The following is a 13,080-nucleotide window of genomic DNA, read 5'->3' as shown; positions in this document are numbered from 1 at the left end:
GATTTTACACTGCCCCTTCCTATATTTTTTTATTGTACACACTTTCAGGGTACACCCTCTAATCTCTCCTTGCAGCAGCCGCCATCTTACTACTCCTTATTGAACTATAGTCTAGCTTTATTACAGCTGAGCATTAACAAACGTCGATATCCAATCAGCCGTCCCGCTTTATGTCACATGTCAACAGAAAGTTCGCGGCAGACACTGTTCTCTGATTGGTTGACGGCACTTAGTGGGCGGGGTTTAGGACGGCGGGTACTTTGATTGACAGCGCTGATAGGCTGCGGGTCCGGTCGGTGTCTCTAGGAAGGTGAGGCGCCCGCGTGACTGCCCCCGGTACCGGTGTTGTTGTCTATTTACTACCTCACAGACCGACACCGATTTCATATTCTAGTCAGAACAGCCAGGCTTGTTGGTACTTGTAGTGCGCAGCCATAACAATAAAACCACCTTATACTGTGTGTTCTCCAGCTGCTAGTACAGGAAGCTGCCATCCTCTGCTTGTGCCAATGCAGTGGTTGCCCTGTGTCGGTGCATGCTGGGAGTTGTAGTTCGGACTCATCTGCAGGGGGACAGGTCAGGTGACCCCACAGTTTACTAGTGACCTATCCAGCTATTTGCTCCACATGTCACAGACTGTTCCCTCATTGAGGCTGGGAGGCTGCCCAGGAGCTGCCATATTGGAGCAGTCCTGGCTCAGGTGTCTGTATACTATCAGTCCTCACATCTCTCCGCTTGCCTGTTTTCCTGCTTCCACATCAACCTGACAGATCACTTGCTGCTTATTATTTCCCCCAGACCAGAGAATCACTGGACGTGTAATTTCCCAGGGCTGATCTAATAACATAGAGGTCATTGCAGACGGGCAGCATTGGATACAGGACCCCCAGTGCACTATACAGCCTAATACCAATAAGATGGAGGTTACTGGTGCACCATAGAGCCGTATTACCATAATCACCAGTGTAACATCCCCTGGGCACGCCCCGACCGGCTGATTGTACAGAAACTTATTCAGCTTCTGATACGTCAGATGTCTCTAGAGATGAGCGAACTGGGTTCGGGTTCGAGTCCATCCGAACCTGATCGTTCAGTATTTGATTAGCTGGGGCTGCTGAACTTGGATAAAGCTCTAAGGTTGTCTGGAAAACATGGATACAGCCAATGACTATATCCATGATTTCCACATAGCCTTAGGGCTTTATCCAACTTCAGCAGCCACTGCTAATCAAATGCCAAAAGTTCGGGTTCGGATGGACTTGAGCATGCTGGAGGTTCGCTCATCTCTAGACTAGTCTCCCATATACTGTAGTAGTCAGCCCCCCTAATATTGTCCCATATAGTAGTCACCCCCCTTAATATTGTCCCATATAGTAGTCAGCTCTCCCCAATATTGTCCCATATAGTAGTCAGCCCTCCCAATATTGTCCCATATAGTAGTCAGCCCTCCCCAATATTGTCTAATATAGTAGTCAGCCCTCCCAATAGTGTCCTATATAGTAGTCAGCCCTCCCAATATTGTCCCATATAGTAGTCAGCCCTCCCAATATTGTCCCATATAGTAGTCAGCCCTCCCAATATTGTCCCATATAGTAGCTAGCCCTCCCAATATTGTCCAATATAGTAGCCAGCTCTACCAGTGGTGCCCCATATAGTAGTCAGCCCTCCCAATAGTGCCCCATATAGTAGTCAGCTGCCCAATAGTGTCCCATATAGTAGTCAGCCCTCCCAATAATGTCCCATATATAGTAGTCAGCCCTCCCAATATTGTCCCATATAGTAGTCAGCCCTCCCAGTATTGTCCCATATAGTAGTCAGCCCTCCCAATAGTCTCCCACATACTGTAGTAGTCAGCCCTCCCAACAGTGTCCCATATAGTAGTTAGCCCTCCCAATATTGTCCCATATAGTAGTCAGCCCTCCCAATATTGTCCCATATAGTAGTCAGCCCTCCCAGTATTGTCCCATATAGTAGTCAGCCCTCCCCAATAGTGTCCCATATAGTAGTCAGCCCCCCTAATATTGTCCCATATAGTAGTCAGCCCTCCTAATATTGTCCCGTATAGTAGTCAGCCCTCCCAATAGTGTCCAATATAGTAGCCAGCCCCCCAATAGTGTCCTATATAGTAGTCAGCCCTCCTAATATTGTCCTATATAGTAGTCAGCCCTCCCAATAATGTCCCATATATAGTAGTCAGCCCTCCCAATATTGTCCCGTATAGTAGTCAGCCCTCACAGTATTGTCCCATATAGTAGTCAGCCCTCCCAATAGTCTCCCACATACTGTAGTAGTCAGCCCTCCCAACAGTGTCCCATATAGTAGTCAGCCCTCCCAATATTGTCCCATATAGTAGTCAGCCCTCCCAGTATTGTCCCATATAGTAGTCAGCCCTCCCCAATAGTGTCCCATATAGTAGTCAGCCCCCCTAATATTGTCCCATATAGTAGTCAGCCCTCCCAATATTGTCCCGTATAGTAGTCAGCCCTCCCAATAGTGTCCAATATAGTAGCCAGCCCCCCAATAGTGTCCTATATAGTAGTCAGCCCTCCTAATATTGTCCTATATAGTAGTCAGCCCTCCCAATAATGTCCCATATATAGTAGTCAGCCCTCCCAATATTGTCCCGTATAGTAGTCAGCCCTCACAGTATTGTCCCATATAGTAGTCAGCCCTCCCAATAGTCTTCCACATACTGTAGTAGTCAGCCCTCCCAACAGTGTCCCATATAGTAGTCAGCCCTCCCAATATTGTCCCATACAGTAGTCAGCCCTCCCAATATTGTCCCATACAGTAGTCAGCCCTCCCAATATTGTCCCATACAGTAGTCAGCCCTCCCAATATTGTCCCATATAGTAGTCAGCCCTCCCAATATTGTCCCATATAGTAGCTAGCCCTCCCAATATTGTCCAATATAGTAGCCAGCTCTACCAGTGGTGCCCCATATAGTAGTCAGCCCTCCCAATAATGTCCCATATATAGTAGTCAGCCCTCCCAATATTGTCCCGTATAGTAGTCAGCCCTCCCAGTATTGTCCCATATAGTACTCAGCCCTCCCTATAGTCTCCCACATACTGTAGTAGTCAGCCCTCCCAATATTGTCCCATATAGTAGTCAGCCCTCCCAATACTGTCCCATATAGTAGTCAGCCCTCCCAATATTGTTCCATATAGTAGTCAGCCCTCCCAATATTGTCCCATATAGTAGTCAGCCCTCCCAATACTGTCCCATATAGTAGTCAGCCCTCCCAATATTGTCCCATATAGTAGTCAGCTGCTCAATTGTTCCCCATATAGTAGCCAGTATATAATAGTCTTCCCCATAATAGCCAGCCCCCACAATAGTTCCTCATATAGTAGCCAGCCCTCCTAATATTGTCCCATATAGTAGCCAGCCCTCACCAAAGTCCCCCATATACTTGTTAAAGTGTCACTGTCGTTAGGGAAAACTTTTGATATGTTGTAGAGACATCAAGGAAGGATTGGTCCGACAGCATCCAATAGTGAAAAAGTGGTAGTAGTTTATTCAAGCAACATACACCATAGCAACGTTTCGACCCAGCAGGGTCTTTGTCAAGGCTTGACAAAGACCCTGCTGGGTCGAAACGTTGCTATGGTGTATGTTGCTTGAATAAACTACTACCACTTTTTCACTATTGGATGCTGTCGGACCAATCCTTCCTTGATGTACTATGGTCTTTAACTGGGATTGAAGACCCTCTGGCGTGCGTCCGTCTTCTACAATACTAGAGGCATTTTCTACTAACCCAGGTGCTGTTGGACTCTTTGCTGTATGTTGTAGAGACATGTCAAAAGTTTTGATCGGTTTTCCCAAACACCAGGTCCCCTTTAATTAGAGCCTCATTAGTGCCCCCACTGGGAGCCTGGTCTGGACTTACCTATCCCGGCTCCCACGCTGCAGAACACACTTGGCACTAGGACATGTGTGATGATGTCAGCGCGCTGCCTGTGCCAGGACGCAACTTCTAGGACGCAGGCTTATAACTCTCTGCGACCTAAAAGATTATAATATGGATGGTCTGAGCGGCAGTCTGTGCTGCCCATATTATTTTTGGCTGCAATGTCTGTGAACCAGCTCTAGGAAATCAGCTGATTTCTTCGGGGGGGCCAATAATATTATCACTGTAGGCCACAGTTTGATACGGTCTGGTCTAGTTGTTGGGTCTCGGTCTTAGTGTTCTGCTTCACAAGAATAGCTGAGCAGAAACGAAGGGACACCCATCACCTCCTCTGACATACATGGCAGAATCTGTATAAAAGTTTATGTACTCTGCAGGTGACTGACAAAGCACAGAGGGCCCTAGGGTGTCTGTAGTAGTGTGCAGTATTTTTTATTGATGCTCAGATCTGTTACATTATGAATAATGGTGCGTTTACACGGAGAAATTATCGTTTGAATTTTCACAATAACGATTGCATTTGAGCGATAATCGGCTCGTGTAAACAGAGCGAACGATCAATCGACGAGCAAGAAATCGTTCATTATGATATTTCAACATGTTCTCAAATTGTCGTTGGTTGTTTGCTAAAAATTTGCAGATCGCTTCGTGTAAACAGTCTTTCACCGATTCACTCTATGTGTAAGGTGGTCTTAAGCGATCTTAAAACAATCGCAATAACGATTTTTCTAACTATTTTTTTTACGATTGTTCTAACGATTTATTCGTCTGATCGCTCTAAAAACCAAATCGTTGCTACAAAATCGTTAAACGATTGATTAGGCCAATTATCGCTTTGTGTAAACGTAGTATATGTCCCATATACCAACAAGCACTCTGCACCTCTTTATATCTATCTGTGGGGATTGAGCACATCATATACACTACTGTACATGGATTGGCCCAGTGCTGTTGCCTATGCCCCAGTCATGTCCAATTGTCCCCAGTATATTGTATCTTATCATGCTTGCTTATGGGCTTCTCTTGATGTGTATGTATATGTGTAGTAATATGTGCATTATTTTTCTTGCTGTAGCAGGGACACATTTACTGAACAGAAATGGACAACCCTCCTGTGTGTTCTCCGTCACCAGCGTATCTCTCCTCTCCTGATCCTCAGAACAACATATCGCTTAAACAAGTATGGATGTTACATTTCTCTTATCATTTATGTTTATTATATTGGTGCTTTTAGAGTATTCTCTAAGGGCCCTATTACACCAACAGATTATCTGACAGATTTTTTTTAAGCCAAAGCCAGGAATGGAATTAAAAAGAGGATAAATCTCAGTCTTTCCTTTATGATCTGATCTCTGTTTATAATCCATTCCTGGCTTTGGCTTCAAAAATCTGTCAGATAATCTGTTGGTGTAATAGGGGAAAAAAAAGAAGCTGGATAGTGTCCGGTAGTCAGGCCACCTTGAGTTTAGCTACCTTTACCATAGCAGCGAAATGAATATTTATTAGAGTAGGACAACACATAGTGGAAAATTTGCAGCATTTTGCAGCAGTGACGGCTGTGAATTTTGCAGATTTTGGTGTGGATTGGGCATTGGATAGACATCATTTTGAGGTGAAAATACTTATATATTTTGATAACGGCCATAAATAATGATCATGCTCTTTATTTACAGCCATAATGATCAAAATGAAGGCTGACAATTACGGCTGTCTAGTAATATGGGCAAAAAAAATATGTAGCTTTTCCACAGTAAAATGCACAATACTGTGAATTCATGGATACTAAATTTCCCATTAAATTCAGTGTGATATATCTGCAGCAGACAATACTCCATCGTAGGTTTGTATCTGTGTATTTTTTGGGCAGTGTGGGAATCTGATATATTGGATGCACTGTAAACATAGTGGGTTTTCCACACAGGAATATCCACAGTGAATACACAATAGTTGTGTCTCCTCCTGGGCAGCTATCATTCTGCCTTGGCAGCAGAATACGCTTTTAAAGTGTCACTGTTGTTTAAATTTTTGCAGAAATCAATAGTACAGGTGATTTTAAGAAACTTTGTAATTGGGTTTATTTACAGCTACATCACTGGGCACCCACAGCTCCCACTGTGTAATCCTTTGTTCTCTGCTGGCGAATAATCTCCCTCCCCTCCTCTCCTCTCCATAGATTACACAGGGCTCAACTGATGTAAAAGAATCGAGATTTTCTGATAATGAGCAGTGGATGAGAGAGAGAAAGGGGGGGGGGGGGCTGGGGAAAGGCTTTTTGAATGCAGATAATGGCATATTTGTCTAATAAACTCAATTACAAAGTTTCTTAAAATCACCTGTACTAAAAAAAAAAAAATGAGTAACGCTTTAAACTTTCTGGCGAACCCATAACCCGCAGTTAGGACTGGTATACAATATTGTCGGAAGTTCCATAGATTTGCATTGCAGTGCCCTAATTCATGGCTTGGCCTAGATAAAATTGATGTGTGGACATTTGATACAGTCATAGGCCATGTCTGCAGCCTCCATGATACAGCAGATTTATTTTTATTTTGTAATGTTCTTTTGCTCTCAAAGTAGGTTATATTCTAATTGTATATATTTATGCAGTTTTCATGACCTATTGCTGTATATTCCCTATTGTTTGTTCTAACCGGTAACATTTTTCTGTTTCATTCCCTCTCTTATATTGTAAACCAGAAGTAGGTTCAGCCGACACAAAGATTCTACAAGGAAATAAATAGCGTGTAGTAGGGCTGGGCGATATGGCCAAAAAATAAAAACTAAATTTTTTAATTTTTTGGGGATGATTCTCGATTTAAATCCTATTTTTCTCCTTGCAGCGTCAGATAATATTTTAGTAAAGTTTGAGACAACTGTATTGCTTCCCACTGTACCAGAGCTCCCCCTGTGCCCCCATATAGTATAGGAGATCTTCTTTGTGCCTCCATATAGGTAGGGTGTAGTAGTGGAGGTTTAGTGGATAAGGGTTGTAGTAGTACAGGTATAGATGAGGGGTGTAGTAGTACAGGTAGATATGAAGGGTGTTGTAGTACAGGTAGAGAGAAAGGGTGTAGTAGTACAGGTATTGATGAGGGGCGTAGTAGTAGAGGTTTAGATGAGGGTAGTAGTAGTAGAGGTTTAGATGAGGGGAGTGGTAGTAGTAGTACAAGAACAGATGAGAGGTGTATTAGTAGATGTATAGATGAGGGGAGTAGTAGTACAGGAACAGATGAGAGGCGTATTAGTAGAGGTATAGATGAGGGGAGTAGTAGTAATACAGGTAGGGATGAGGGGAGGCAGGGGGTGACTGGGGCAGACAGGGGGCAGGAGAGCACATACCCGGTATTCCCCTCCTCCTCCTATCACGGGCACACTCGTTATCCTCCTGACAGCACACGGAGGTGATAGCGTTGCTGTGGGTGCTGGAACTGTACAGCAGGATCAATCCCGCTGTACATCTCCAGTAACCGCAGCGGCGCTATGACCTCTGCCCCAGTCTCCCGAACTCAGTTGTCCCTGCGGCCTCCTCCTCCTTAAGAGACCGGGGACCTCTGTGTGCTGTCAGGAGGAAAGCTCGTTCGGCACCACGCCGCACCATCAGCCCCGTACCTCCGCCACGCCGCCAGCCCACTCAAAATGATTTTTGTGAAATCGAATTTACAATTTTCACAAAAATCGATCTTCAAATTCTGGGCGAATTAATCAAATTCATTCGATTAATCGCCCAGCCCTAGCGTGTAGTAAGATCCCATCTCCCACCATAAAATAAATGCTCTGTCTATGATATGTGCTGCTATACGACACCAGCGGGTATATAGTGACCACTGACAATCTATACACCTGTCAGTCAATAGTACATGCTGCTATCTGTAGTAAATGTTTGACCACAAATGCCGTACGTTAACGCTTTTACCTGATGTCATCAGATGGCTTACGTTATGGAAGATTTTGCATTTAGCCAACTGGACAAATGAAAACAAGCCATGGACCCTCACTGGATTTCTTTACAGGAACACAAGCCATGTGATGACATCAGGTAGTCATTTATATAAGTGTCTAGATTGGACAGTGATCACTATATACCCGCTGTTGTCCGTGGTGGTATTGTGCATTGGCTGTACAGTTGGACATAGTAAAGTCCAGAAGCATTTTTGATTCTCTATTGCAGCTGGCGATATATAGAGTGCTTTTTTAGGATACTGCACTGGGTGTAAAGGATCCTATAGATTGATTTTTAGTACAGATCAGTAGTGCAGCCATTCTATTAATCCGGAATGTGCCCATACACGCAAGATAAGAGACCGGTCATCTATGCCCAGATATTGTCTTGCAGTGGGTCCATCATTGGCTTTTTCTAAGCTTTACAAGGACGTTTCTCAGAGCTTTTCACCTTTCTCAGATTTTACCCCGGAGACTTCTGCATCGGTCCCTTCATCTCTTCTAATCTCTTCAATTGATCATAAACACATTTTTGTATCACTCATAAAACATGTTAACAGCAAAATATGTTCCTGCTGCCCCAGGGAAGGACGGGGGCAGGAACGATTGCCCCATTCTGATATATGACATTGACTAAACTCCCAGGTATCTGTGCACTATAAATGCATCTGTATACAGGTGTTTTTATTCCAGGTATCTGAGAATTCCCCTGATGAGTCACATACACTGCGTGATTCTGTCCTGAAATAATCAGCTGGTTTTCTCCAGTTTCTCCTTTTTTTTTCGGGGGCCCGAGGTATTTGTGTCACATGACCCCTTAGGCAGTATGTACTGTAAAATATTTTCTAAGACATGTTTAATACCAGCTTGTAAGAAAACACAGATGTGGCCCCGCACCTGCCATAGATTACAACATATCTGGTTTACAGAAGTCAAAATGATTTCCAGAATCTTCTACCCTCTTAGCTTTCAATGATGGACCAAAAATTTAGTAGACCATATAATCCAAAAAGTCTAATACTAGAACCAACCAAAGGACTATTTCCATCTTTTACTTTTATTTTATATTGGGATATGGCTATACTTTATGATTGGTGGCTGTCTGACCTCTGGGGCCGTCCATAGAACTGGATCCCTTTCTAAAGTAACAAGGACCCGGGCTGGGGCAGTCTGCAGTTCCCAGCATGGAAGTTGGTAGCAGCAGAGAGCCCGATGTGGCGCCATACTGATGACTCTGAACATATATTTATTTATGTATTAGGCTGGGTTCACACTGCGTTTTTGCAGTATCCATTTTATGGAGAAAAACAGATGCATATACAGAAACATTTTTCTGTACATTAAGAGTAACCATTTAAAAAATAGATCCACTAAACGGACTGCAAAAATGCAGTGTGAACCCAGCCTTACAAAGTAATACATCTTTATTAAAGCAATGTATATAATATGTATTAAAAAGAATTGTCACTCCTTTAACAGGTGCACATGGCCAATTTTTTTCATTGCCTTAAAGGGGATATCCGGAGAGCAGGAAAGGTCCTATCTTTTCTGCTCTCTGGCTGATCCACTTCTTCCCTCTACCTGTCCGTGAAAGTAACTTCCACAGACAGGGGGGGGGGGGGGGCGCGCATGTTGCGGGGGCTGTGGGCATTGCATGTGGGTGAAATCATGCCCGCGCGCAATGTCCAATAGCTGCCTAATGTGGACATGACATCAGTAACATCGGGCAGCTATTGGTCACTGCCCGCAGAAGGTTTCCTGCTCTCTGGATATCCTCTTTAATGGAAGGGCAACTGCAGGGAATTTTCTGCGGTTTCTATATCGCATTACAGTAACCTCTACCTGATGGCTGAAGGGAAGGCTAGGGGGGATCTGCCTGCTTTAGGTTTATTTTCCTGGTGAAGTATTGAAGAGAATAATACACAATAATCCAGTTTACACATGTACTAGAAGTAATATCAACACTGAATTTATTTTTTACAGCCCATGAGCTCATCTCTCCGAGAGCGTCTGAAGAAGTGTCGGAGATCTTTTACCTCAACATGTACAGTGGCCAAACGGCTGAAAATTGATGAATATGAAAGAGACATCACCACACAATGTTCTAGTGATCCTTCCCTTTCTATAGAGGCTCAGGATCAATCTGCAGAGATGGGACCTACACGTGGCCTTCTCATCCCTGCCCCAGATGATGGACCACTGGAGGTTTCTCCTCCTAAGGGAGATGTTTCTACCTCTAACAACCATCAGGAAATGCTGCAGGAGAAAAAGGGATTGCTGAGGCGGGTACAGGAGAAGGAAGAACGTCTGAGGAGACTGAAGATGGTTAAATTGTATAGATCCAAGGTAACATCTGTACAGGCTATATTTACTGGGTCTATAGGAGAAAACCTTATGGGGAATATCTCTGCAGTTATGAAACATAGGAGGTAAAGAGCACTGGCTGTGGGAGGAGAGGTCTCCATTGCCTGACATGCCTGCTGCTCCTTTGTACTAGGTGAGAGATGGAGGCTTTGAGTTTGATAAACCTAAGATGATAGATCAAAATATGGCTGATCAGTCATTCATCACATGCACAAAATCAATCATGTCATACACATCTTGATTTACTCAATAATGGCCAAAAAAGTTGACAGATACATATTCTAAAGACAGACATCTGCTTTTGGCCATTGTTACAATAGTTGGCTGAAATAGTCAAAAACTGGTTATTTCTTCCAACTTTAAAGGAGAAGTCCGGCGAAACATTTTATTAAAGTATTGTATTGCCCCCCCTCCCCCAAAGTTATACAAATTACCAATATACACTTATTACGGGAAATGCTTATAAAGTGTTTTTTCCCTGCACTTACTACTGCATCAAGGCTTCACTTCCTGGATAACATGGTGATGTCACTTCCTGGATAACATGGTGATGTCACTTCCTGGATAACATGGTGATGTCACACCCTGACTCCCAGAGCTGTGCGGGCTGTGGCTGCTGGAGAGGATGATGGCAGGGGGACACTGAGGGACACTGAGCATCCCTCTGCCATCATCCTCTCCAGCAGCCACAGCCCGCACAGCTCTGGGAGTCGGGTTTTGACATCACCATTTTATCCAGAAAGTGACATCACCATTTTATCCAGAAAGTGACATCACCATTTTATCCAGGAAGTGACATCACTATGTTATCCAGGAAGTGAAGCCTTAATGCAGTAGTATTCCAGTGCAGGGAAAAAAAACACTTTATGTGCATTTGCCGTAATAAGTGTATATTGGTGATTTGTATAACTTTTGGGGAGCAATACAATACTTTGATAACATTTTTTGCCAGACTTCTCCTTTAGTGTCGGTAGCCAGTGTTATAAGTCATATGGATCACCTATATCCCTATATGTTTGCTTCTTCTGGCTATGCAGACTTTGAGATATTGTGGTGGCCCACTCTGTACTTTTTGTACAATGTAATGTTTCTTTTCTTCCTTATTTAGAACAATCTAGCGGAGCTTCAGTCTCTAATAGACAAGTGGAGAGAAAGCAGCCAGCTGTTACTGTATGAGATCCAGAGAGCGTTGTCTGCTGAGAATCAGAAGGTCACATTGACACAATTGATAGAAAACTGTGGACTGGATGAGAAGTTACTGCGCTACAACAGAGCCGAGGAGGACTTTGATGCATAATATACACAGAGAACCGAGATTCCTAAATATATATCTGCCATGTAAAGAACATCATCTGAATGCCTAACAGTAACATAAATCATAGCGTAACGTGCTTACCCAAGCTGAAAGCTGTTATATAGTGAACCCACAGGTCAGACCGCCAACTAACTTATGTTTATGCTCTGCCTGACTGGTTATTATAGTAAAAATAGGTTGTCATTGGATAACCCTTAAATCTGGAGTATGAATGTATCCCAAGGCAAGGGAGGAGGAAGACATTTCTGTAAGGGGTTGTCCATGATTTGAAAAACATTGCTCCACAAATGGTCCCACATTAGAAATGAGCGCAACTCCAGCATGCTTACGTCCGTCTGAACCTGAGTGTGCAGCATTTTATTACTGGTGGCTGAACAAGTTGGATGCAGCCCTAGGGACTTCTGGAAAACTTGGATACAATCTATGGCGTATGGCTGTATCCATGTTTTCTAGGCAGCCTTAGGGCTGCATCCATCTTCTTCAGATCCCAATTTTCAAATGCCGCACGCTTGGGTTCAGATGGACCCGAGCATGCTCAAGTTGCACTCATCTTTATTTCACACTTGACATCAGCCCATCGTGACATGCCAGTGCTGGAGACTTCGGAGCCTAGCAAGGGTCTTGCAGCCGTCCCGCCGCTAACCGTGGGCAGGGGAGAGGCAAGTTAGTACTTGTTATCAAATGTTCCCCAGCTGGCTTTTATTTAACGAGTTTCAATCCAGCACAATGTTCAATGTCACTGCTTTTATTGGGTAGTAGGTAGCTGATACAGCTGAAAGATATCTAGCACCAACTATGGAACAGCTTAAAGGGGTTATCTAATTTAAAAATACTTGTCCCCTATCCACAGGGCAAGGGACAAGTATGAGATCGCAGGGGGGTCTGACTTCTGTGCCCCCCTGTATCGGGCGCCCAACTCCTTTGTTTTGAATAGAGCCGTGGGTCTGCACGTGACCCACAGCTTTATTCATTCTCTATGGAACCACTGTAAAGAGCCCAATGGTGTCCTTGGCTCCATAGAGAATACATAGCAGCACAAGACCCGTGGCTCCATTCAAAACAAAGGAATCTGATGCTGATACAGAGATCCCTGGGGGGGGCCCGGAGGTCGGAAACCTTGAAAACCCATTTGAACTACAGGCATCATGGATGCTTTGAAACCCCCACAAGTCCTGGAAATAAGGTAATGTGAATATTTATTTGTAGTCTGCATAGTGTAACAAAATGTGAGATCTACTTGTAGAAGATCCGGTTCAAATAAATAATTTCTCTTGTTAATTTGCCATGGTTAGTTCTTCTTTCATCTTGCTGTCCCATCACCGGCCGTGTCTCCCGGATTATTGTAGTACTAAACAAATCTCATAGATGGGGAAAGTTCAATCTTCATATGTCACTCTCGTTGTGAAAAAGGGATGGAGTATGTAACACAATACACCCGGCTGCTGTGTTTTTCTTTAAATTTAAAGGGTCTGTCTAAAGAATGGACAAAAAGCAGTGGGAATTCTAAAACATATTAATCATAAAACACAGCCCTGGAGCAAATAGT

At 43.7% G+C, this 13,080-nt stretch overlaps 1 protein-coding gene across 10 annotated transcripts; it reads left to right on the top strand.

The window, feature by feature from the left end:
• Positions 1 to 237: 237 nt before the first annotated feature.
• Positions 238 to 12,812, top strand: SFR1 (SWI5 dependent homologous recombination repair protein 1). Of its 10 annotated transcripts, none has more exons than XM_069979016.1 (4): positions 238 to 310; positions 4,992 to 5,096; positions 9,839 to 10,201; positions 11,328 to 12,812. In XM_069979016.1, the coding sequence occupies exons 2-4, from the start codon at positions 5,016 to 5,018 to the stop codon at positions 11,514 to 11,516; spliced, it is 633 nt and encodes a 210-aa protein (XP_069835117.1). In that variant the 5' UTR covers positions 238 to 310; positions 4,992 to 5,015; the 3' UTR covers positions 11,517 to 12,812. The 10 variants fall into 10 exon arrangements, with proteins under 10 accessions (XP_069835117.1, XP_069835118.1, XP_069835126.1 ...); XM_069979017.1 differs by having other exon boundaries at positions 239 to 310; positions 4,995 to 5,096; XM_069979025.1 differs by lacking the exon at positions 238 to 310 and adding an exon at positions 314 to 336 and having other exon boundaries at positions 4,995 to 5,096.
• Positions 12,813 to 13,080: the final 268 nt, after the last annotated feature.

Source organism: Dendropsophus ebraccatus, chromosome 8 (assembly GCF_027789765.1).
Source record: "Dendropsophus ebraccatus isolate aDenEbr1 chromosome 8, aDenEbr1.pat, whole genome shotgun sequence".
In the NCBI taxonomy this organism is placed as follows: domain Eukaryota; kingdom Metazoa; phylum Chordata; class Amphibia; order Anura; family Hylidae; genus Dendropsophus; species Dendropsophus ebraccatus.
The sequence above is the reverse complement of the archived record's forward strand: the minus strand, read 5'-3'. Positions and strand labels throughout refer to the sequence as shown.